This window comes from Polypterus senegalus, chromosome 16 (genome assembly GCF_016835505.1).
Source record: "Polypterus senegalus isolate Bchr_013 chromosome 16, ASM1683550v1, whole genome shotgun sequence".
NCBI classification, from domain to species: domain Eukaryota; kingdom Metazoa; phylum Chordata; class Cladistia; order Polypteriformes; family Polypteridae; genus Polypterus; species Polypterus senegalus.
This window is the reverse complement of record NC_053169.1, coordinates 92,377,555-92,402,046: the sequence shown is the minus strand read 5'-3', so window position 1 is coordinate 92,402,046 and position 24,492 is coordinate 92,377,555. Positions and strand designations below refer to the sequence as shown.

Below are 24,492 nucleotides of genomic sequence, written 5' to 3'. Positions count from 1 at the left end.
AGGGTACAAACCCGTCATCCCTTTGTATGGCGAAATATTAATAATTATTAAACAATCTAATAGGTGATTCAGCCATTGCACTCTAGACTGTTCCCAACACTCTTAAATCCTTCTGTATTATTTCTACAGAAAACTAACAGTATTGTGTTTATCCTGATTGGTCCCGTGCTGCTTTATGCATTTATTAAGAGTTATGTATGTTGCTCAGCAGGTCACATATAACCGGAGTTTATATTCTCTGCACTTGAGCAAGGCCCTTAAACTGGAAATTGCTCCAGGGGTGTTGTACCATGGCTGACCCTGCACTCTGACCTCCAAACGTCATGCGAAAAGATAATTTACCCTTGGGGATTAATACAGTGTACCAAATACAAAATTTTTCCATTAGACACCTCACTTGCTAGTTTTATATATGCACTTTGACACCAGCTTTTGCAAGAGTTACCTAAAGACTTCATCTAGAGTACTCTGTGTAGTTTCAGTCTCAAGGGTATACAAAAAGACATAGTCATATGAAAAAGCCTGGGAACTCCTCTTAATTCTTTGGATTTTTGTTTATCATTGGCTGAGTTTCCAAAGTAGCAACTTCCTTTTAAAAGATGACATGCCTTATGGAAACAGTAGTATTTCAGCAGTGACATTAAGTTTATTGGATTCACAGAAAATATGCAATATGCATCATATCAAAATTAGACAGGTGTATAAATTTGGGCACCCAACAGAGATATGACATCAATACTTAGTTGAGCCTCCTTTTGCTCCTTTGAGCCTCTAGACCATTCCTCCTATAGCCTTTGATGAGTGTCTGGATTCTAGATGGAGGTATTTGTGACCAATTCTTCCATACAAAATCTCTCCAGTTCAGTTAAATGTGATGGCTGCCGAGCGTGGACAGCCTGCTTCAAATCATCCCATAGAGTTTCAGTGATATTCAAGTCAGGGGACTGTGACGGCCGTTCCAGAACATTGTACTTCTCCCTTTGCATGAATGCCTTTGTAGATTTCAAACTGTGTTTTAGGTCATTGTCTTGTTGGAATATCCAACCCCTGCATAAGTAACTTCAACTTTGTGACTGATGCTTAAACATTACCCTGAAGAATCTGTTGATATTGGGTTGAATTCATCTGACCCTCGACTTTAACAAGGGCCCCTTGTGACGATGTGGGTTCTGGCTCCACACTCCCATTGCTGTTCGGGAGCTCTTCAACACAACACCGTCGGTAATGTTACAGATTGAGCTAGTCAGTGGAGGCAATAAACATCTGAGCAAGGGGATGGTTGAAAGTGAAACAGTGCTTTTATTTAAAACTCAACAAAACAGTGTTCAATAAATTAAAGTGCAGTGCTTTCATAATTCCATAAATAATCCCATAAAAGAAATGTGGAGGTTAAAACCATTAGAAAAACAATCCTTTTAAAACGAGGTTAAAGCGATCAGGAAGCAGTCTTAAAAACAAACAATTGACAAACCCGGTGCCTTCATTTAAAACTAGCGTCCCTCTTGCTTCACCCATCAGGGTCTGGCAACAAGGGAGACACTCACTCTGCATCTGACCTTCTTCCTACTACTGCTACTGCTGTCAGTTGCCTCACCGATCCTTGGCTCCGGTCGGCTCCTCCAGACAGCGACTTGGGAATCCCTTAACGGCCAAGGCTCTCACGTTAGGGACACTGCGTCCCAAGTCCCGACTCCTGCTAACTCCCGCGGAGAGTCCTGCGCCTTCCCAGTCACTCCCACCCTACAAAACAATCTTCTGCGGGGGCGACCACAACCACTTCTCCCGGGTGTTGGCCAAACACCCAGGCGGCCTTCAGCTGCCTGCGAGCGTTCGCTCGCCAGCTTCCTTCTGCACCGAATTGCTTGCGTTCTCTCTCCTTCCTACTTCCAACCTCCATTTCTTTCTCTCTTTCTTTTTCTCCCCCCTTTTTCTTTCATCTCTCTCCCGACCGACTCGCGCTTCTTTTAAAATGAAGAGGGACCATGACAGCTGTAACGTATTAGCCACGGGAGCAATCACACGGATGTGGGCAGTTCCTCACCTGTGCACTCGGTGAGAAACGCCCACATCCCAGGCCCAGCGGCTCGCCATGGCCCAACGCCCTCTCGCTATGCCGCCGCGAGAGCAGGGATTATTTATTTAAAAATGAATGGCCTTTGCTCAGTGAGCTGTGGACCCACTATACCACACCCCTGTCCATGAACTAGACACACAGCCCCACAGGATGATGGAACCTCCACCAAATTTGACAGGAGGTAGCAGGTGTTTTTCTTGGAGTGCGGTGTTCTTCTTCCGCCATGCAAAGCGCTTTTTGTTCTGACCAAATAACTCAATTTTTGTCTCATCAGTCCAAAGCACTTTGTTCCAAAATGAATCTGGCTCGTCTAAATGAGCATTTGGATACAACAAGTGACTCTGTTTGTGGCGTGAGTGCAGAAAGGGCTTCTTTCTCATCACCCTGCCATACAGATGTTCTTTGTGCAAATTGTGCTGAATTGTAGAATGACGTACAGACACACCATCTGCAGCGAGATGTTCTTGCAGGTCTTTGGAGGAGATCTGTGGGTTGTCCGTAACTATTCTCACAATCCTGTCATATGCCACTCCTGTATTTTACTTGGCCTGCCAGACCTGCTGAGTTTAACAGCAGCTGTGCCTGTGGCCTTCCATTTCCTGATTCCATTCCTTACAGTTGAAATTGACAGTTTGAACCTCTGAGATGGCTTTTTGTAGCCTTCCCCTAAACCATGAGACTGAACAATCTTTGTTTTCAGATCTTTTGAGAGTTGCTTTGAGGATCCCATGCTGTCTGTCACTCTTCACAGGAGAGTCAAAGGAAAGCACAACTTGCGATTGACCACCTTAAATACCTTTTAGCACTCATGATTGGACACACATGTCTATGAAGTTCAAGGCTTAATGAGCTAATCCAACCAATTTGGTGCTGCAAGTAATCAGTATTGAGCAGTTACATGCAACATTACAAGGGGACCCACATTTTTGCACAGCCAGTTTTTCACATTTGATTTAATTTCATACAACTACATACTGCTTCACTAAAAATCTGAATTCAGAAAACACCCCAGTACTCAGATGTTCCTAGGAAATGAAAGACATACCACGGTTATCTTTTTTGTTGAAAGTAGAGTCAATTATTATGCAGGCTGAAAGGGGTTCCCAACTTTTTCATATGACTGTAGCAGCACTAGAAAAAGTCCAGAGAAGAGCGATTAGGTTGATTCCACGGCTACAGGGGATGAATTATGAAGAAAGATTAAAAGAGCTGAGCCTCTGAGCCTTTACAGTTTAACTCTTTTAGGGCGGATGTCAACTTTTGTCGACTCATGGGGTTGAGGGCGGATGCTGACTAAAGTCAACATTCGGGGACAGAAAGCGATAAAAGCTGTAAGCGCTCCTGCAAATCTCTCCATTAAGTTATAGGTAGACCCTCTTTGCTTGGAGGACCGTTAGACTTGTTGCCTTGACGTCAAATCCCCACATGTATGAGCAGCATAGAGTAAACAACACCTACAATGGCAGCAACATTGGGCAAGACAGCAAGATGAAGGCGCAGAGCAAAATACTCTGCGTATATTATTTACTTTTTGCATACTCTTGCTGAATCGGACTTTGACTTATCGAACTACGATTCTGTTGCAAATGAACGGGAAATTGAAAATGAAAGACAGGTAACTGCATCAGCTGACCGGTACCCAGCTGATTGTACTGCTGAATATGCTCATGTAGCTAATGTGCCAATGGTAATGTTCGCCCTGGGATGTCTACAGACGTAGATCTGTGGGAGGCAAGCCGACTACTGGACTTCATCGAACGACACATCGTGCAGGCAGACACTGGGGATTACCAGCCACTCAAGTACTTCAAGCTGTTTTTTTTCCAGAAAGTGCCTTTCAGCTTATGAGTGATGGGACAAATAGGTATGTAATAAATAAGTGAATTTACACTCTGTACCGGCTCATGGAACATAAAACAGAGTGACATTTGTCATAAATAAATGTTTTATGTTGATTTATGTGTTGAAACCATTGCTGTTTAGAAAACTGTGTTTTTTGGAGAAATGTTCAGTCATGGGTCAAAAGGAAAAAAAAATAATTAGCCCTAAAAGAGTTAAGCAATAGGAGATTGAGGTGTTGAGTCCAGTGGATTGAGACGGTGACTTTAAAATGAGATCAGCAAGAACAAGGTGACACAGTTGGAAACTTGTTAACGGCAATTTCACGCAAACATTAAGAAGTTCTTCTTCACGCAGAGAACCATAGACACATAGTGACCAAGTAGTGTGGTAGACGGTAGGACTTTAGGGGCCTTCAAACTTTGACTTGATGCTATTTCGGAGGAGTTAAGTGGATAGGACTGGCAAGCTTTGTCGGGCTGAATGGCCTGTTTTCATCCAGATTGTTCTAATCAAATGTCGTATGTAAGGAATGGAAAAAGATCCTGTGATTACATTTTGGGGCTCTTGGAGATTTTTAGTATCCACAAGAATCCACAAGTCAGTTCTTAGGCTAAGCTAGTCCAGTCCTGGCCATCATTTGCAATCTTATCTACTTGTAGGTGATTTTCCTTAACAATGAAATCATGGATTGCAAAAAATTTGGTGATCTTTTCAAATCTCTTGCCAGACTCGTAGGCATCCACAACTTTCTTTCTGAGGGCCTGAGAGAGCTCTCTTGATCTTGGCGGGATAACCACAGTTGTCAATAGCAAGGAAACACCTGTTTTATCTTGGTAGAGCTCCATAGGGTGGTCCAGATCTAATTATGCAATTTTCATTATTCTATAGCTTAAGTTTATTACATAGAAAATCACCCGAACAATCCTGGACCATCGAGAAGTACGAACTGAAGACATGAAGAATCGTCTTCACACCGAACTGGAATCGTCCCTGCATAAATCAAAGTCATCCAGATGATCTGGATCTGCATAATTAGATCTGGGCCACCCTGTATATTACTCTACTTTCCCCTTTTGTATTATTTAATGTGTAGCCTTTGTCAGAATGCCTCAAATCCCATAGACTTAGCACCGTTTATAAGGTATTGTACTTTATAACTTCTCCCCACCTACCCTTCTACATCTATAACCTCGGGTAATTACATAGAGTGAAAGACAAGCAGGAGTGGGAGTTAAGATCCAACTTTAAATAATGTACTAGGCTCACCCGCCTTTTAAGGCGACCGACTTTTAAGTTGACCACTTCTTAAGGCAATTCAATATGTAGATCAATTTGATATTTTATACAAGCTCATTAATTTGGTTATATTGCATTTGAGCGTATTACTTTAATACTCGTAGTTTCTGTTATTTTTGTGATGAAATTTAAACTTTTTTCTATATTGTGGTCGTCCTTTTGAACCCCCCTGATATTTACTACGCGGTGAGGCATTTGTACTCCATCAACATTAATTATTTCCAGAGACATAATTTTGTCTATTTTTCCAGCGCATCGCGCACAAAAGCAAGGGAACGATAGGAGCACCAGAACTCTGCTCACATCATGTCCTTTGTACGCAAGCTGCAAGTAGTAAGTCTGTGATAAGCGGAATACCGCTACGCTTTCCACTCACGGGACGGAAGGACAATCCCGACCGCTTTTATATAGTATGAAAGAAGAAGAAGATATCGCACAGTCTGGAGTAGAAAATCATCTTTTACCTGGAAAAACGAAACTACAAATCCCATCGTGCATTGCAAAATGGACGGGGCGTGTGTGAAACTCCGCGCCTGCGTAGCTCTCACAGGACGGAAGGACAATCCCGACCGCTTTTATATAGAAGGATTATTGATAATATTCATAAAATACTAGCAATAAGCAAAGTACAATTGAATACTCGCAACCATACAACCTGATAAATGCTGATGTGTAGTTTCAGGCACACAAACTTGCAGTTACTTTAATTAAGTCATCATTTTCCATCTTTCTTCAGTGCAGGCCACACACCTGTCAATATGGCTGCTGAGCTGTGTTCTTTAGTGTGTTGTCCTTTTCACTATAACGGTGTGCAAGAGAGAAGGAGGGGTAAAGCAAGCAAATTGATACATTCTCTGTCCAAACCCTTACACCAATAGGACGATGTGGTATAGAATGGTCTCTGATTCAAAACCAAACAGCCAATTTTAGACCAATAGAATTCTGGTGCAACACAATGGGTTTCACGCCTGCCCCCAATACCATTTGTTAAAGTGAAGCTTGCCAGCTAGGTAGTTTGGCCTCCATGCAGGGGGTTAGTCGAGAGAGTCCTGCAGAAAATCACTAGACATTTCCCCCAACCCTGTCATAAAATTCACTTCCTGACTCAGTCCTAAAGACTCTTGGATTAGACATAAAAGCATATCAATGAAATAAAACACTAATATTGCATTTGCTTTGTCTGACATACAAATAAAGACTTATATACATTTCACACCACAACAACACCAGACCCTCGGTATCTGCGGTTTAAATAGGGTGGTCCGGTCCAATTGCCTACTCCCTAAGGAGGTTCTACTCATTGGCACCTCATCTGGAACACCTAATTCTAATTTGATGGATCTGAAGTGGTGTAGAAACTTTTTCCACATGACTTTCGTTGATTTAGATTATGAGAATGGACACACCATGCCAATTTTGTGTGTCATTTGTTTAAGTCAGTGCAGGCAATGTTTGTATGAAAGCCTAAAGCTTGCCTATTCAAATATAGTATGTTGACAACGTCTTCAATTTCACATGACTTGATAAACATTTAAAGACAAAAGTTTTGAGAATTATTTTTTATTCTTTAGCGTTCATTAGTTTTTGACAATTGTGTTGGTTGTATTTGTATGAGTTAATGCAATTTACTTTTACGTGCTACTCTTTGTAACCGGGGTTTAATTAAGTGCTGCATAACCCAAGTTTTACTTACTTTAATCTTCTTTGTAAATTGTTTTTCAAAAACGCTTGTAATGAAAGGCACTAAAGCATACAAGGCAAGGGCTGACTGGCCTTTCCCTGCAAATAGCCGAGACAATAAAAACTACCACACAAACTAATGGAGAGCCCATCAGTCACCGGGCATCCACCTGAACCCAGAGGAGCAACTTTGAACCAAATCCATGGAAAGAAACAACAGAAGACCCCGTCCGGTGGGACTGTGGCTTCTTCTAGGCGACTGAAGAATAAAATGCAAAGCACACGTCAAGTGAGCAAGAAAACGCAAGACAGAGAGATTAATGAGCCGGTAGCGGCGCGTTGTACGCCCACTTGAGATCAGTGCCTGTTTGTGTGGGAAGCAGCAGTCGGAAGATCTCATTTAAATACCGAGGAGTGGAGATAAAAGCTGCAATTAAAGAGGAAGGCGGCACATTCATTTTATTGTCCATCAGGGGAAAGCAAATGTCCACATTGACCATCTGCCATTTCCTCCGTTTTGTTTGGCAAAAGCAGCACAACAGAGGCTTAGTTTATAAAAAAAAAAAAGTCTCGTGCTGCAGTAGCTTCTGCAGCAGCACAGTGCTAACCATTGGTAGGGTATGATCTCAGTTGAGCTTCATATCTCTATGGCACCTTTCACAGCAAGCTGTCATGATGTGGTATTTAAAGCACGTAAGGGGAAAATAGAAGATCCATGAAATTACAATACCGTTTTCTCTTCTTCCCATCTAATTCCCTGCTTAGATGAATCTCCCCATCTTCCTCTGCTACCTGAGTCTCCGTTTCCCCTCGATCATGTCCCTTGGACCAGCCTTCTCAAATGTTCTCCTCATTTCTCGTAACCACATGCCAATACCATCTTCATATGCTGTAGCTTCTCTTCTTCTACCCTATTCATAATCTTCCCCATAATAACCCCAAAGCCCACCTCAGGACTCTCACTTCTTTCAAATTTCTCTTCCTGTCTTCTCCTTACTACCCAAATTTTTGCACAGGCACATCAACACTTGCACTGCTACAAGTAGCATTAAACAGATCTTTATATTGTTTTTGCTTGGCATGCTTGTATCACTTGCCACTCCATTTCTCCCTTGCTGGCTTTACACTCTTGTTTGCTTCTATTTCATGGCCTACTTCAGGGTGGGATTATAATGCTGATATTGCAACCTGGATGAAGGAGCACCATCTCAAGCTCAGCCTGGCAAAGCGGGACCTTCTTGTTGTGCTAGCTCGTCCATCTATTCAGTACTCCATCTCTGTTTGTTAATTATTGCTAATGCCCTCCAAGTCGGTATGCAATCTTGGTGTGTTGATCAATAACCAGCTGATCTTGGGAGACCATGTTGCAATGACATCTTGGTCTTGTAGACTATCTGATAGAGTATGCAGCACACCTTCTTGTCTAGATTTTGATCCTGTAATGTCTAGACTACTGCAACTCTCTCCTGGCTGGAGTACTGGTGCACATCTGGTGATCAACTACACGAGACGGGAACACGTCACTTCTCTTTTCAGATTACTACGTTGGCTCCTTGTAGCAGCACACCTTTGGGATGAATTGGAACTCCAACTGTGAGGCAGGTCTCCTTAACCAAAATCAGTACATAACCTCACTAATGCTCTTTTTGGCTGAATGGACACAAATTCCCACAACAGCACTCCAAAATCTTGTGGAAGGCCTTACCAGGAGAGTGGAGGTTGTAAGAGCCACAAGGGTGGGGAGTAGAAACCACATATTGATGCCCACGGTTTTTGAATTGGAAGTCCTTCAAGCTCAAATGGGTGTTATTGCCAGGTGTCCATAAATTATTGGTGATGTACAATATAGATAGATAGATACTTTATTAATCCCAAGGAGAAATTCACATAATCCAGCAGCAGTATACTGATACAAAGAAACAATATTAAATTAAATAGTAATAAAAATGAAAAGAATTAAAATGAAATTAATGTTGCATTTACTCCCCCGGGTGGAATTGAAGAGTCGCATAGTGTGGGGGAGGAACGATCTCCTCAGTCTGTCAGTGGAACAGGACAGTGACAAAAGTCTGTCACTGAAGCTACTCCTCTGCCTGGAGATGATCCTGTTAAGTGGATGCAGTGGATTCTTCATGATTGACAGGAGTTTGCTTAGTGCCCGTCGCTCTGCCACAGATGTTAAACTGTCCAACCAATATGGCTGTTTCCTACAAAGGGCTGAGTGTCCCAGGCTAGATACTCACAGTTAACTAAGAGCTCCTAACAGAAAATAACACCTTCCTCTCTGGTATACTGGAGGATGTGAAAATACTCCTTACGAATTAGCCCGAAGACTACAGTGTGTGAACATGCTTTTTCAGGCCTAAACCTCATCTTTACCAACATGAGGACCTGCTTAAAAGGTCCAAGTGTGACAAAGTAAAATGCAGCCATATACACTGATCACTGGCTGTGGTCAACTAAAAGTGTATGACACTGTCAAGGATGTACTGCATTTCAGAATATCCCTGAAATTTAAACAATTGATGTTTTTGACAGAGAAACTAATTGGTGGGTTCTAAATTATGTCTGAAAAAAATGTGAATACAATACTTATTCAGTATTTCAGTTAATTTTTAATATATTTCTGTGTACAGATCAACATGACATAATCCTTTAAAAATCATCTATTTTTTTTAAATATTCTCTTCTAAGATGCTGCCTGTGTTTATATTGTGGTAAGAGAGTGTCATGCACCCGTGTACGACAAAACTTTACAAAAAAAACACATTGCTGTATAAAGCTGCTGGTAACCTCCACCCTGTATATAAAGCTGGGCTACCAGAAAGCGTTCCTGGCCTAGCGGCTTTGCAAACCTGGGTAGCCCACTAGATTATCACATGGATTTTCAATTGGTCCACCCCTGTTGTCATATGCACAAAGCACAGTGAAATTGTTGGGGCTGTAAAACCCCAACAGTGCACAGTACCCAAAACTGTGCAAGAAAAATTCTAAGAAATATGAATATCAGTTACGTAAATCTGAAACAATGCAATATCGACTGTCATGGCTAGTTAAAAGTCTTTTATTGATCTGAAATAAGCATTTTCGACAAATAATGAAATTAGCAACAAAACATTTTTTTGTTGAGGACAGACTCAGGCAGCTAAATTAATAAAGTAGGTGGAGTTAATGATAAATAGAATGGGAGGAGCTAATAAGAAATTCCTAAAGTAGTTGGGGCTGCTAATAAAATGGGTGAGGAAAATGATAGCTCAAGCTAGAGGGTGGGGTTAAAGATAGAGTGGGTGGAGCTGATGACCGATTGATAGTATGGGTGGGGCTAATGATCAACACTTGACAAAGCAACAAGTGATAAAAAATATAAAGCAAAGCACAAGAAACAGTTTTTCAGGCGTTCAACTAAATATGCATAGAAAGTTCTTGACTAACAAAAAATATACATTTTTCATTGTTTCAAAAATGTTATTCTCCTATAAAATGTCACTATGGATAAAATAATTTCCATTAACTTTAGTTTTAAAAATATATACAGATAAAAATGCAGTATGTGATCTAATGTTAAAATGTAAAACTAGAAACAAACATATAAAGGAGAGACATAAACAGATGACTGAAATAACTAACTAAGGTTTTTAGGATGAATTACATAAAAATAAACTATTATATTTCTTTTTTCTTGTCCACATAATGTATAGCACTCAATGTTCTGTGCCCCCCATGTAACAAGAAAATAAAAATGATATGAAGTTTAGAAAACAACCAATTCCAGTTAGAACTCAATACTAAGTTTGGAAAAAGGAACACAAAAGTTTTCATGGTCTCTCTTCTCTCTTAAAACTACGAATTAGATAACTTTGAACTATGAATTTCCTTTTCAAAACAATAAAAAAAACAATGCTTTAAAATATCTTTACTTAGGATTAAGCAGATGAGTCCAGTAACTCTAGAAGCCAGCAAGCCTAATAAAGTTTGCTCTCTTTCATTTCAAATGTCCTTCACAATGGCATTTCTGAGTCAATGGCGCCTCCTTCTGGTGAAGCATCATCAGTCTTCTTCCTAACCTTGGATTTGGGAGCTGAATAAGAATGAAATTTAAGAACTCTATTATTTTGTTTGTATTTTTAACGTTATCTGCTTTTTGCAAGCTTGAACTGATTCAAATATATGTTCACTAACTGACAAATTGCACTGTTGCCTTGGCAAAATGGTAATCATTAGTGAAATTTTTCACCCAGCAAAGGCTACACAAAGCAGTGAACTTAATTAATACAAGACTTACAATTCACCTCCACAGCAACATATGACAGCTGTATATATTTACAAATCTACAAAAATTCTAAAATTCACCAAAAAAATCTAAATATGAAATGTCTGAATATGAAATGGTAAAAACTTCTGAATTTCCACTTTTTCTACTCTATTGCAGGGTTTATCATAGATGGCAATGTCCTTGTTTTTCCTTTTTGGGCTTTTCTTGTTTGTGTTTTGTAAGATTACACAAGACATTGTTACACACAAAAGACAGCATTAGTTGATAACTATTCCATATCACTAAATATATTTTACTGATTTTGTTTTCTTTGCTGTAGACATGCTATTGGCGGAGTTAGGGCCCATTCACACTTGTGAATTTCCAGCATTTGTTTTCTACTTTTCAGGCTCCTTAGTGCCATTTTTCAAGGTTTTTTTATGACATTTTTAATGCAATTTCCAGCATTTTCCAAGCGTTTTCAAAGAAGCATTTTGTTGGGACCTTCATTTGCTTTTATCGTTCTGTGGGTTGAGAGGTGTTCTAGTGTTGTAAGATGACTGTTGTGTCTACAGAATGTCTTGTATGACTTTGGTGTTTTTAATCCTGCCGATTACTGAAGAGGAGGTGCAGTCCGTATTGTGTGCGCACATATTGAGTTCACCCTGCTCTGCAGCAAAGTAAGCCAACAGGACTCTCTGTGAAGAACTTGGGCGGCATACTGAAAAATTCCACAGTTACACACATGGATGTTGAAAAGTAATGGTATGTGATAATGTCTTTATGATATTTATGGAGGTTTATTCTTACCACTAAAAAAATAAAACTAAATCAATCAATCATTTCACTAGCTCACCAAAAAACAATATTGCCTGCTGCTGTCGGTGCCACATTGTGCAGGTATGTGATCTAGTCATCTAATGACAGCTAATAAGGAATAAGTAACGCACGTGCATTGAGTACAGTCAAGTGTAAAGAACTGAACACTAGTGATGAGCGCGCATGCTCGGAGCATTGCGCTACTCGAACGAGCGCCACATGTGCTCATGCGCCATGCTCGAGTCTCCGCCCCACACGTTGGAGACAGCCAATCAAAGAGCAGGTAAATACTGCCCTCACTGTAATGCCAGTAGCCATGTCAGGTGCTGGCATTACAGTGATTGGCTGGCCAGAACACGTCATCGGGTGGTATATAAGCAGGCACTGTCATATAATGTTTTAGGGCGTCAGCTCACCCGCAGGCACTGGCATATAATGTTGTAGAATGTCATTTTTCCTGTAAAATTTATTTTTCTGGGGGGTTTTGGGCGTGTTTTTGTCAGTCTGTAAAAGTGGCGTACAACTCGGACAAACTGGTTCCCAGCAGCGACTTGGAAGTCCAAGATGCATCCAGACATGCTGTTCCCAGTCCATTTGGGTGGTGTTTCTGTCACTTTCTGACCTTTTCCAATGGACCAGGCACCCTCCCCTCTTCAGAGCAGGGGGTGCCTGGTTGTCTCCCATTGACTTACATTATACTCAGGTGCTCGGACCGAACACCCGAACACTTTGATGCTTCGGACCGAACACCCGAACACTTTGATGCTCGCTCACCACTACTGAACACGCGTTATATTCATTAATTTTATTCTGCATGTGCGGAGAGGTACATCTAATTCACCCACTTTAAGGTCACAGGTAGTTGGTGATTATTGCAGCAGCCCTGAATGTGATATACAGTACATTGCAGGACTCAAATGCACAGCCAATCATAAAAGTGTATTGCATGCAATCCAGTAACAGAGACCTATAAATAAAGTATCTGTTTAGTTTTAATCCTACTCTTTGATATTGATAGTTTAAACAGTTTGATCGGGTGGTGCAGCGGCCAATGTTCATACCCTGGGGCTCAGGTTGGGAATGGAAAAAGTGGATCAGTGTTATTTACTTCACAGCATATGAAGGACTAAACGGATATTCTTAATTTGGAAAATATTACTTAAACATTTCTAGAATTCAGTTTTAAGATAGGTAGCCATTTGCAGTTAAGTACACACACTAATACCAATTAGTCTAGAAATGCACAGGCAGAACAGGCGCTATCACTCTGTCTATGTTAAAACATCTGTACTAAACTTAATAAACTTTGTCCTAACATAAACTAAATGTATACATTTCTTGTCACTTGACTGCAAGCTCCACGCGAACTTGACCTCTCCATCAATATCTGTCACCAGAAGGCCAATGCACATGCGTGCTCAATGACACTGCCATTTCATTATTTGTCTAGTTTCAATGAGCCTCATTACGCCTGTCTTGTCAAGACATTAACATTGAGAACAAATGTTTGGCAGAAAACACTCAAACTGCTGGATATAGGAGTTTTCTAAACCGTTCACTGCTAAAATGCTAAGGAGTGAATAATGTCATTGAAAATAAAGGCACATCATTTTACAAGAGGTTTAGGAGAGATCTGGTATACGCTAAAACACTAGAAAAACATAAGGTGTGAATGAACCCTTACAGTTAAGGAAAAGATACATACCGTTTGGGTTCTCTTGTTTGTAGAACATTTTTAAGAGCTCCACTGCTTCTTCTGATCTATAGCCAGATATACACTTATAAAAAGAAATTAAAAACAATCTTAGTTATCAGTTAAGAAAGTACAAAAGGATCTTAAGGATTCAAATCACTCACACCAAATTTTTGAAACAAATTATTTGTGTCACATTATACACTTGTCAGGTATCCAGCTGTATGCTCACAACATCCCAAACGCATTTTTTGGCTAAAATATTGTTAAATGGACCAATTTCAGAAAATCGTCTCTGATTCAAACTATTTTAGTATAGAGTATTTTGTGGTTCGCAATATCTTGCTGTACGATCTGTCTTGCAATATTGTCTTTCTGGACTGATGTTAATATCTTTAATAACTATGTTTTTAATTTATTGTACTGACATTTTGCTTTACTGTGCACACCACCATTCTGTGGTCTTGGTGCCACAACGCATGATACGGTCACTAGGGGTAGGGGCACGGCTTCAGAGGTCGCACTGTGTGATGATTTATAGACTGTTTCTAAATTTTGGACGTCAAACCAAGATTGTGGATACTTAAAAGAAAATGATTTTTTTCCCCCCATTTAAGTCTGATTTAAAATTTCTGACCCATTAGTAATACATTTTTCACTATAAGTTTTGAATGGCATTTTGTTTTTGTCATGTTCTATCTTTGTTTTGTTCTTGTTGGCTCTGTGTGTCTCTGCTACTCTAAGACCGAGTTTTTGACCTGAAAATCTATTCATTGGTCAGAAGTCCTCCCTGATAACAGCTCATTCACGGAAAACCATGGCTCTTTACCTATTATCAATAATGCAGGGGGTTAGTCTGAGAGGTATACAATTAAAGATTAAAAGTTAATGAAAAGCGAATTAAAATTTTATCTTGTGGAAAGTATGCCTCATATTTTTGCATACGAGGAACTTCAACAAGCAGAAGGGCAATTCACTAGGACTTGCCAATATGAACATAAATGTAATGACCAACAAGTGAAAGGACAAATCAAAAGTTCAAACCCATTTGAATGGAGTGCACAACAGTTTTTGTTTTTCCCAGAAATGGCTTATTTAACAATATTTTAGCCAAAATAGAAGTGCTTGGGATGTTGCAAGCTTACAACTGGATACAAAATATGTGGGACAAATAAATCAAGATTTTTCTTGTGGATGTTTTGATAGTGCCTGCTGTTATTAAACATGGGTCCCCACTGAAGGAAATTTGTTATCTCTGTTCTCTAGGAAAACATAAGATTAAACATTTTACACAGGCATCAATACAAAAAAATGCAGGATAAGTAACAGGTAAAAAAAATCTTTTTGGGTGGTGTATTCATTTAACATTCCAAAGATAAATAAGACTATTGCAGGAAACCGAGCCTTTTGCGATAGGGTATCCAAATCCTAGAATGATTTACCTATCATATTAGAGACATCCCACCAGCTTCAGCGTTTAAATCATGGCTGAAGATTCATTACTTTAGCACAGCATGCAACTGGTTGCTTCATTCTGTTCTCTTATATTGCTTTTCAAATAATTGCAAATTAGTTTTTGCTTTTGCCATTTCTAAGTCTTCCCCATTCTCTGTGTCCATGATGGCACTTGGCCTGCCATGACGTGCATACATCATCATATATGATGGACCTGTTTTCATACATGTTCTATCCAAATGAAGCTGTTATTTTCTTACAGAATCCATTTCAGAATTTGGTTGACCTTTGGACATAAACCCACCTTTCTATATGTGTATGTCTGTATTTTTAGATATACTGTATGATGTTTCTCTAAGATTCAACCTTATTGCTATGTTTGTTTTATTTTTTTCATCCTATAATTGTAATAATTGTATAGCACTCTGGGCTCATAAGTGGAAGTAAGCTTAATGAGAGTAAATTGAAGTGAATTTCACAGTACAGCGCTGATTGAAAAAAAGAAAAAAAAAATGCAGCTGTCTAGCTGGATTATACATGTGACTCAAAAACAGTTTCTAAGTGCATAATGACAACATTTCTCAAATGACAAATAACATAAGTAGACAATGTAGACCACAAGATTATCAGCTCATTTCTCAAAATGAATCACAGAGTTACCCTCACCCTGAGTGAAATGCTTGACATGCCAGAACGCAAAATGAGATTTTGAAACAATTGTACAACTGTGCTCTGGATAGTCTCCTAAACAAATATGTATAATATAAATAGAATAGATTGTCAAATGAGCATTATATAAATAGAATACCATGTCATGGCACTCCCTACAGGCATTACTCTGGGTTCTGAATAATTCTGTATTAAGCACCATTTTGCTTTCCATCTTTAATTTTCTATTAAAACATATTAGTCAGATACACTTGCATGTAGGTGAGAAAGATAATGCAGAAAACAGTAACTAACCATCTCGGCCTCTTGTGGTCAATACCTACCAGGTGGAGCAGACTATTTGCTCACTTGCCATTCCAATATAAAAAAAGAAACAATATATTTCCTTTATCTCAATACTTTGGCTGTACACACTGTGTCGGGACTGTTACTGTTACTGGCAATGAGCACATATGGTCCTGTACTTATACCTCCTCATTGGGTTGTCCCTCTTCCAGCAACAGGAAACACCACAGATACTGCTGAACAATTTCCTGCATTGTTTAAAAAAAAAAAAAACAGACACCAATAAGCTCTCTATGTTGGCTTACCTTAAAAGGAGTTCCAGTATGTGGCAAATGGTCTGCAGGTATGTTGAGAACAGAGCCACAGCCTCCGAATCTTTCGTTTTTGCAGCCGTACACAACCAAAGCAATATATGTTTGTGGGTTAAGGTCATAGGAGAGTCTTGTGAGAAATAAAGCTGTATACAAATAAAAATCCTGGGGCCAAATCACATTTATGTTAAAAGAATACTGTGCAACAGTACAATTCAAGTTATTCTTATACAGGTCAAATTCCATTACAACAAAGTGCCAGGGACCTAAAAAATATTTAGTTGTGATGAGTATTTCGTAGTAATGACATTCTGAATTTGTCACTGTAGTGCTTTCTTTAACTTGCATCTAGGCGTTTGCAATCATTTCAAGAGCTTCTTTCACATTAATTTTCATCTCCTGTCTACAAGTTATGCTGACGATAATTTTTCTCAGCATTTCCTTACGATAATACACTTTCAAAGTTCGAATGATGCCCAAATCACCCATTGAGATCTTTCGGAGATGCTTCGGTGGCGAGCTGCTGTAGTGCTGTGAGGATAAAATGGATAAACAGTCTTCCACAGACGCGGTGATCGCACTTTGGGACAGTCTTCGGCCTGTCATCCCGTTGGGGGAGGTCACAAAAGAGTTTAACAACCTCACAACAGTGGCTTTGCTTTTTCTGGAATGAGTTGCCCAATAATAGGAATGTTTCTTGAACGAGCATCACTGAACCACATAAAAACTGCTTTTTCAAAGTCTTTAAATGCAGCACTTAACATTCGTTTGCGCTGAGGCCCAAGGTGTAAAACCCGAGATTTTCCTTCTGTTTTTGCTCGCTTTCAAGAAACTTGACAGTGTCTCTGGCAAAATTTTGAATTCACAGGGAACGTCTTTTTTTCTTTTTGCTGGAACCGAGAGCCGCAAAAATGTCAAGTTTTTTTTTTCTAACGTGAGCTGTTGTCATTTTTTTCGTGTCTGCCATTTATATAGGAGGATAACGATGAGTTAAATTCCAATGGATGTTTTTCAAATGTTGAAGAGCAATAAGCAAAAGGTATCACTGAAAACCACAGAAAACAACCACAGCAAAAAAAAAAAACAGTATGAGGAAAGTTAAAAGAGAGAAAAATGTACAAAGTTTCTGTCTGAGGGTCATTGTGCACAACTGTGCTGCGACCACAGAACTAACTGTTCTGTGGATGATTCATTCAGGCATTTCAAGGTCACTTCACTGTAATGAAAGCATCTACTGAATGTATTTCGTAGTAACGAGATTTTTATAGACTCTGTCTTATGGGGAAACTGTCAGGACCGTAAAAATACTTTGTTGTAATGAAAATTTCATTGTGATGGAATCTGACCTGTATAGCAATCTTTTTAGAGCACTTATGCAAATTTACAACTATAACACAATAACAGTAATCAACCTTACGACATTTGCACGTAATGTATAAACACACACATAAGTATCATGCCGTAAGTGAACGCTATGAAATATATCAACTGCAAACTACACAAATCTGAATATAAAGTTATTAGATGGTGCAGGTAACACCCTCAGTAATGAAGACATAATAGGCCTGGGTTCTAATGGATATTTATAATTCCTAGTCCCTCTTTCCAACAAAGTACAATTTAACATTGGAGCAAATCATCAGTAGTAGCTGAAGGTGTTTTTCCTGACAATCAGACTGAAAAGGTGTATTGTATTTGACTTTGGCTATTGTAAGTTGTAATTAGAATAATCAGTTTCCTTATAGTCTGTGGCCACACTACTACGTTTTTATTTAACAACAACATTTCTAAACAAAAATGATCCTCATCCAGACTAGCATTTTCATATCATTAACAAAAGCATCTAACATGACTGAAAACACACATGTTGCAAATTCTTGCCCTCACTGTGCTTATGCAAATTGGTGGAAATATTGTTGAAAGGACAGTAATGCTGCCAGCCCCTGGATGTAGTGTAATCTGAAAACTGTAAGGACTGTCATACTATTTGCTTGTTGCATGTGTATGCAGCATTCAGACTGTACAAAATGTAATTTGCATAAACACAGGTGAGCAACACAACAAACACAATGAAAAGCAACTTTTCTCCGGAATATTATGTTGGAATATGGTTTTCTTCTGCGAAGGGTGACTAATTAGGGAATGAGAAGATGTAATAAGCAGAATAAAATCAGTGACGGGCCATGTAGTAAGCACAAACAAATCAGAGTGTGAGTGCAACACGTTCCAAAAAAGCTGGGACAGGGGCAGCAAAAGACTGGGAAAGTTGAGGAATGTTCAAAAAACACCTGTTTTGAACATTCCACAGGTGAACAGGTTAATTGGAAACAGGTGTTTGTCATGATTGGGTATAAAATGAGCATCCCCAAAAGGCTCAGTCGTTCACAAGCAAGAATGGGGCGAGGTCCAGCAGTTTAAGAACAACGTTTTTCAAGGAAACTAGGGACTTCATCATCCACTGTCCATAATATCATCAAAAGATTCAGAGAATCTGGAGAAATCTCTGCACGTAAGCGGCAAGGTCGAATACCAACACTGGATGCCTGTGACCTTCAATCCCTCAGGTGGCACTGCATTAAAAACCAACATCATTCTGTAAAGGATATTACCACGTGGGCTCAGGAATACTTCAGAAAACCATTGTCAGTTAACACAGTTTGTTGCTACTTCTAAGTGCAAGTTAAAACTCTACCATGCAAAGTGAAAGCCATATATCAACAACATCCAGAAACGCTGCCGGCTTCTCTGGGACCGAGCTCATCTGAGATGGACTGACGCAAAGTGAAAAAGTGTGCTGTGGTCTGACGAGTCCACATTTCAAATTGTTTTTGGAAATCATGGTCGTCGTGTCCACCGGGCCAAAAAGGAAAAGGACCATCCGGATTGTTATCAGCGCAAAGTTCAAAAGCCAGCTTCTGTGATGGTATGGGGGTGTGTTAGTGCCCATGGCACGGGTAACTTGCACATCTGTGAAGGCACCATTAATGCTGAAATGTACATACAGGTTTTGGAGCAACATATGCTGCCATCCAAGTGACGTCTTTTTCAGGGACATCCCTGCTTATTTCAGCAGGACAATGCGAAGCCACATTCTGCATGTGTTACAACAGCGTGGCTTTGTAGTAAAAGAGTACGGGTACTTGACTGGCCTGCCTGCAGACAAGACCTATCTCCCATTGAAAATGTGTGGCGCATTATGAAGTGCAACATACGACAACGGAGACCCCAGACTGTTGAGCAACTGAAGTTGTACATCAAGCAAGAATAGGAAAGAATTCCACCTATACAGCTTCAACAATTAGTGTCCTCAGTTCCCAAACGCTTATTGAGTGAAAAGGTGGTATAAAACAGTGGTAAACATGCCCCTGTCCCAGCTTTTTTGGAATGTGTTGCAGGCATCAAATTCAAAATGAGTGAAGATTTGCAAAACAACAATAAAGTTTATCAGCTTGAACATTCGATATCTTGTCTTTGCAGTGTATTCAATTGAATATAGGTTGAAAAGGATTTGCAAATCATTATATTCTGTTATGTTGGAAAATAGGGCAAAGATAGCAAAAGTAGACATCTGCTGAATTAAAATACGTCAAAGATTTTGGAACAAGTCAGATCAGAAAATGAACTTAAAGGAATCCAGGGAGAATATGGCAAAAAGAATGGGAAAGAAGGTAAAAAGCTAGTTGTCTAATGACAAACGGCACCAGCATAATTCAAATATTCTGCTTTGCAGAATTCACTGCAGCCACGACCAATGTGTGCATCACATGCATTATGACATCCCTCCACCTGTCAATCCTCAGAATTATTGAATATGTAGCAATGTTATACTACTAATAGTGAAGACTAGCCAACCCGCGGCGTACCATACGCTGCATAATCAGGCTGGTTTTTTAATGAATTTTAAACACAGGGAGAAAATTAACATTTAAAAAATTGGTAATGTAATAAATAAGCAAGAGAAGCAACATTGTAACAATGCACGGAACGAACCAACACACAATCGTCCGTGACTGAAAACTGGCAGACCGCCATTGCTCATGTGCCCACCTCCAACTCGTCACTTGAGTCGTTGTTGTCTTTGCACAGTCCAGATGCACCTGTGACTCACGTAGACTTTCCGTGTTCCTTCAGGAGCATCTAAGAAGACGCATGTTTGTCGCGGATGCAAACTGCTGTATGTAGCGTGTAAAACAGTTTGCTATGGTGCACGTGGTCGTGCGTCGTAACAGAAAACTCGGTTTTTAAAGACTGCTTACTTCATTGTGTTCTAACCTCAGTTGTAAAGGATTGTTTTAAGGATCCCATGGGATACCCCTCGCAAATCGTTTTACACGCTGCATATGGCGATTCACCTCCGCCGTGGCTCCTTCCTGCGTGTGCCATAGGTGTCTTACTTGTCGGCGGCTTAGTGAATCCACGCCCCTTCCGGCGTGCTTTCCATGGGTGTCTTGCCTTAGTGAATTTTATATATATATATATATATATATATAGAATGGATACTCAGTAAACGAAGAGCTCCAGCGCACATGATGCATGGCTCCACTGTGACATATAAAACGGTGCTCCGGAAAACATCAGCTGGGTCTTTATTATTATGACGACACCAGTCCAGTACCTGATCGATGGCCACCATTTCAGCATGTCGAGTTGCCTGAAAAGAGTAAATGCAAAAAGACGAGTAACACTGCATTGCTTAATGTCACAGTGAGTCAACAGAACAACTTCTGGATTACACATTTGTGAGCTGCCACTAAACCACATTGCCTACTACTTCAACCATTTTCAATATGCTTTCAAGATCTTTATTTTATTTTTTTACTTTGTAAGGCGTTCAGTAATCATAAACATTTTTGTATTTTTCCATTTTTTTAAGCCAAAACAGAGTACACAGTTTATTTATTTAGTAAAACATTAAGAATGTTAGTATGGAATTGTGTGATTTTATTTTATAAAACATACCTAAAGATATATAGAAATTCACCTACATTTTTAGTTTCATTGACTTCATTTCTTCCTCTACCCAGAATGTTATTGTTATACACCATAAGGCATCCAACTGGCACTTCACCATTGTCTAAAGCATTTTTAGCCTAAAAAAAAAGAAAAAGATGAGAAGAGGAGAACACGTTGTGAGAAAAGGTGGCAAAAGGCCTTGTTGCAGTTCCTTGTTTGAAAACCTGGGCTGGTCACTGTCTGTGTGAAACTTGTACACCTAATCCTCCCAACAATCCCTGGGTCCTGAGAGTACCTTGATTTTTTTTTTTTATTATTATTATCCCACATTCGAAAGATTTGTGTATTAATAGGCAGTTCTAAATTAAGACCATATGAAGGAGTGCCAATGTTTGTGCAAGTCTACCCATGTAATTTATCCTTTCTGGTGTTGGCTCCTGTTTTGCACTTAAGGATAAGTTTGGTATTTTTCTAGTCAAAGTTATTTCTCAACAATCATGATATATACAGTGGTACCTCTGGTCACGACCGTAATTCGTTCCAAAACTCTGGACATGACCCAATTTGGTTGCAACTCGAACGTAACTTCCCTATAAGATTGTATGTAAATACAATTAATCCATTCCAGACCTTACAAACTGTATGTAAATATATTTTTTAACCAAAAAAATAGTTAATTATACCATAGAATGCACAGTGTAATAGTAAACTAAATGTAAAAACATTGAATAACACTGAGAAAACTTTGAACAACAGAGAAAACTAACATTGTAAGAGTTTGTGCTAGACCCTTACAAACTGCTCACTGTAAACATTTTTTATGGGTTTTAAGCACAGGGAAAAAATAAAATGCCACTTCTCTTGCGATACTTTTCAAATCATCCTCTACTGGCTTTAAATTCCTCACCTTTGCCACTCGAAGAAGGATTATTTTTCAGCAAATTGCCATGAATCTTCCTGGCTTTCTCACATATGATCGCCTCGCTTATGCTATTCCCTGCAAGGTGCTTCTCGTTCAACCATACTAGCAACAGTTTTTCCACCTCTTCCAGCACTTAAGGCCTCTGCTTGGTTAACATTGTAACTCCTTTTGCAACATTAACTGCTTTGTTAGGCCCTGCATATGCAAACAAAAGAAAATGGGAAATAATTGGCACGTACAAATGTACGTAGGGAAACTGGCCGCCAGTGTTTTTGTTCGCCACCAGAGCGTGTGGTCGTGAACAGATGCAAAATTTTGGCAAACTTTTTGATCGTAACACGATTTGTACATGTTCGGAAACGTTCGTGACCAGAGGTTCTACTGTATTGATTTACCACATTAAATTGTGTTCAACAATGAAGCGATTTTTTCTCTAAATTTTAAAAAAATCTTGTATGTTACAGTTTACAAAGGGACAAAAAAAGAACACAGCTACAAACATGCAAAAAGGTTAATCTTACCATATATACCCTTTTTCAAGAAAATAATGTTATTGAATATTAATCCACATCTTGAGATCGCACAAATTGCAAAATAGTGCATCCACGTCACTTTAGAAAGGAATAAAAAAAAATAAACTATTTGAGAGTCAGCCATTTTAAAAGAAAACCGTCTCTGAACCTCATCTTGCCAATTTTCTCTGCCTCCGCAGAACTGTGTGAAAGGCAACAAATGGGCCATAGCCCACCAAAGGGCCATGTGAAACACATACACACTTTATACACCTGCAACCTAGAATCACCATTTCAAATTACCTTTATTGCTTTCTTATGTGTTAGACAGAATGCTAAACAAAGTTGGGGAGAAAACATGGACAACAACCAGGCACACAGTTCAAACCCATGGGACGAGATCTATGAAACTGCACCAGTACCAAATGTTCTATCTTGTCACCAAATTCAGTTTAATAGTAAACGATATTTCCATTATTAATATTCTACGACTCTATGTTTCAGCCAGCTTCACTTCCAACTGCAAAAAATGACTCGCCAGATATACCTCTTGAACTGCAGTTGGCTTCAATAATGGGGATCAGGAACACGTTTATTGCTTTGTACCCTCCCCCACCATAACCCATCTTCTAGTGAGGTAGGAGTGAAAGGTTTAGATTCGTCAAAAATTTCAATCCCCAGTTTTCAATGGATCACGACATTTTAGGATCCCCTGATACTGAAAACATCAATATTTCGATGATGGGTGTGTGTCTGTCTGTGAATGCCTGTGTGTTACACTTTCTTAAAGATGGTCTAGAGCTAAAAGAGCTGGACAGAAAAATACCAAACATTACAACTTAAGCCTGTAATGAGATGACAATGTGCTGATTAGTTTTTGAGCCAAATCGTGCAAGAGAGAGAGGCTATTTAGAGGAACCCTCAAATACCGTAATTCTGTAATTAATTATGAATTCTTGTCAATTGCTGTCATAATGACTTATTTTATGATCAGAAAGATCAGCATCAGAGCAGTAAATAATTACTGAAATGTTACAGAATAGTTAGGGTAACTTGGTTCCTAGTAGTCATCCACAGAGAAATGAGTGCTCCAAATTATCAATTTTTTTTTCCACCATCATTATCATAATTAAATGCAGCTAAATACAGTTTTACGTATAGCAATCTATTGCAACAAATATTATATAATACTAACACTTTTTCTATGTTTTTAGGTGACTATAACTCTTTTTAATTTGCACACAATCTAGGTAATGCATATCTAATCATAATAAAAATTCTTCCACCGTTTTCAACCTCAAGTACGAAAATGTAATTTCTCTCTATTATAAAAAAACAATCTTGGGATGAGATGAGACTTTTTTTCCAGCGACGAGACATGATCTTTTGAAGAGAGACAGAGAGACACCTTCATGTCCCACATACTTACAACCATTTTCAAACAACACCACGGTTATCTAATCTTAGTTGTTGGAATGCTTTTGGCAGACACACTTGCTGTGTGCTCAGCTGTTAAAAATTTTATACGTTCTAGATGACACATCAATGACTAAGCGAAGAAGAAAGGACAACACGTCAAAAAGATACCCAAAACCTTGGAGAGAAAAGGAATAAATCTATGTGCAAATTCTGAAAATAATATAATCAGACCATCCCGTGATGACTTTGGGCCAAGAAATGTAACCACGCCCGGGGCCGGAAAAAGGCAAAGTAGAACGTCGTAAAGAAT

General features: G+C 39.3%; 1 protein-coding gene across 5 annotated transcripts in view; it reads right to left on the bottom strand.

The window, feature by feature from the left end:
- adat2 (adenosine deaminase tRNA specific 2) overlaps positions 1 to 24,492 on the bottom strand; it is a 61,276-nt gene that overhangs the window by 30,084 nt on the left and 6,700 nt on the right. For 4 of the 5 annotated variants that reach the window (XM_039737989.1, XM_039737990.1, XM_039737991.1 and 1 more), the window contains 5 exons: positions 21,362 to 21,466; positions 20,877 to 21,027; positions 16,371 to 16,477; positions 13,669 to 13,741; positions 9,941 to 10,970 (listed from right to left, as the gene is read on the bottom strand). In XM_039737989.1, the coding sequence (XP_039593923.1) occupies positions 10,891 to 10,970; positions 13,669 to 13,741; positions 16,371 to 16,477; positions 20,877 to 21,027; positions 21,362 to 21,466 (516 nt within the window). In that variant the 3' untranslated portion in view covers positions 9,941 to 10,890. Of the gene's footprint in view, positions 1 to 9,940; positions 10,971 to 13,668; positions 13,742 to 16,370; positions 16,478 to 20,876; positions 21,028 to 21,361; positions 21,467 to 24,492 lie in introns of those variants that run through there. The other variant, XR_005630833.1, reaches the window with a different exon arrangement.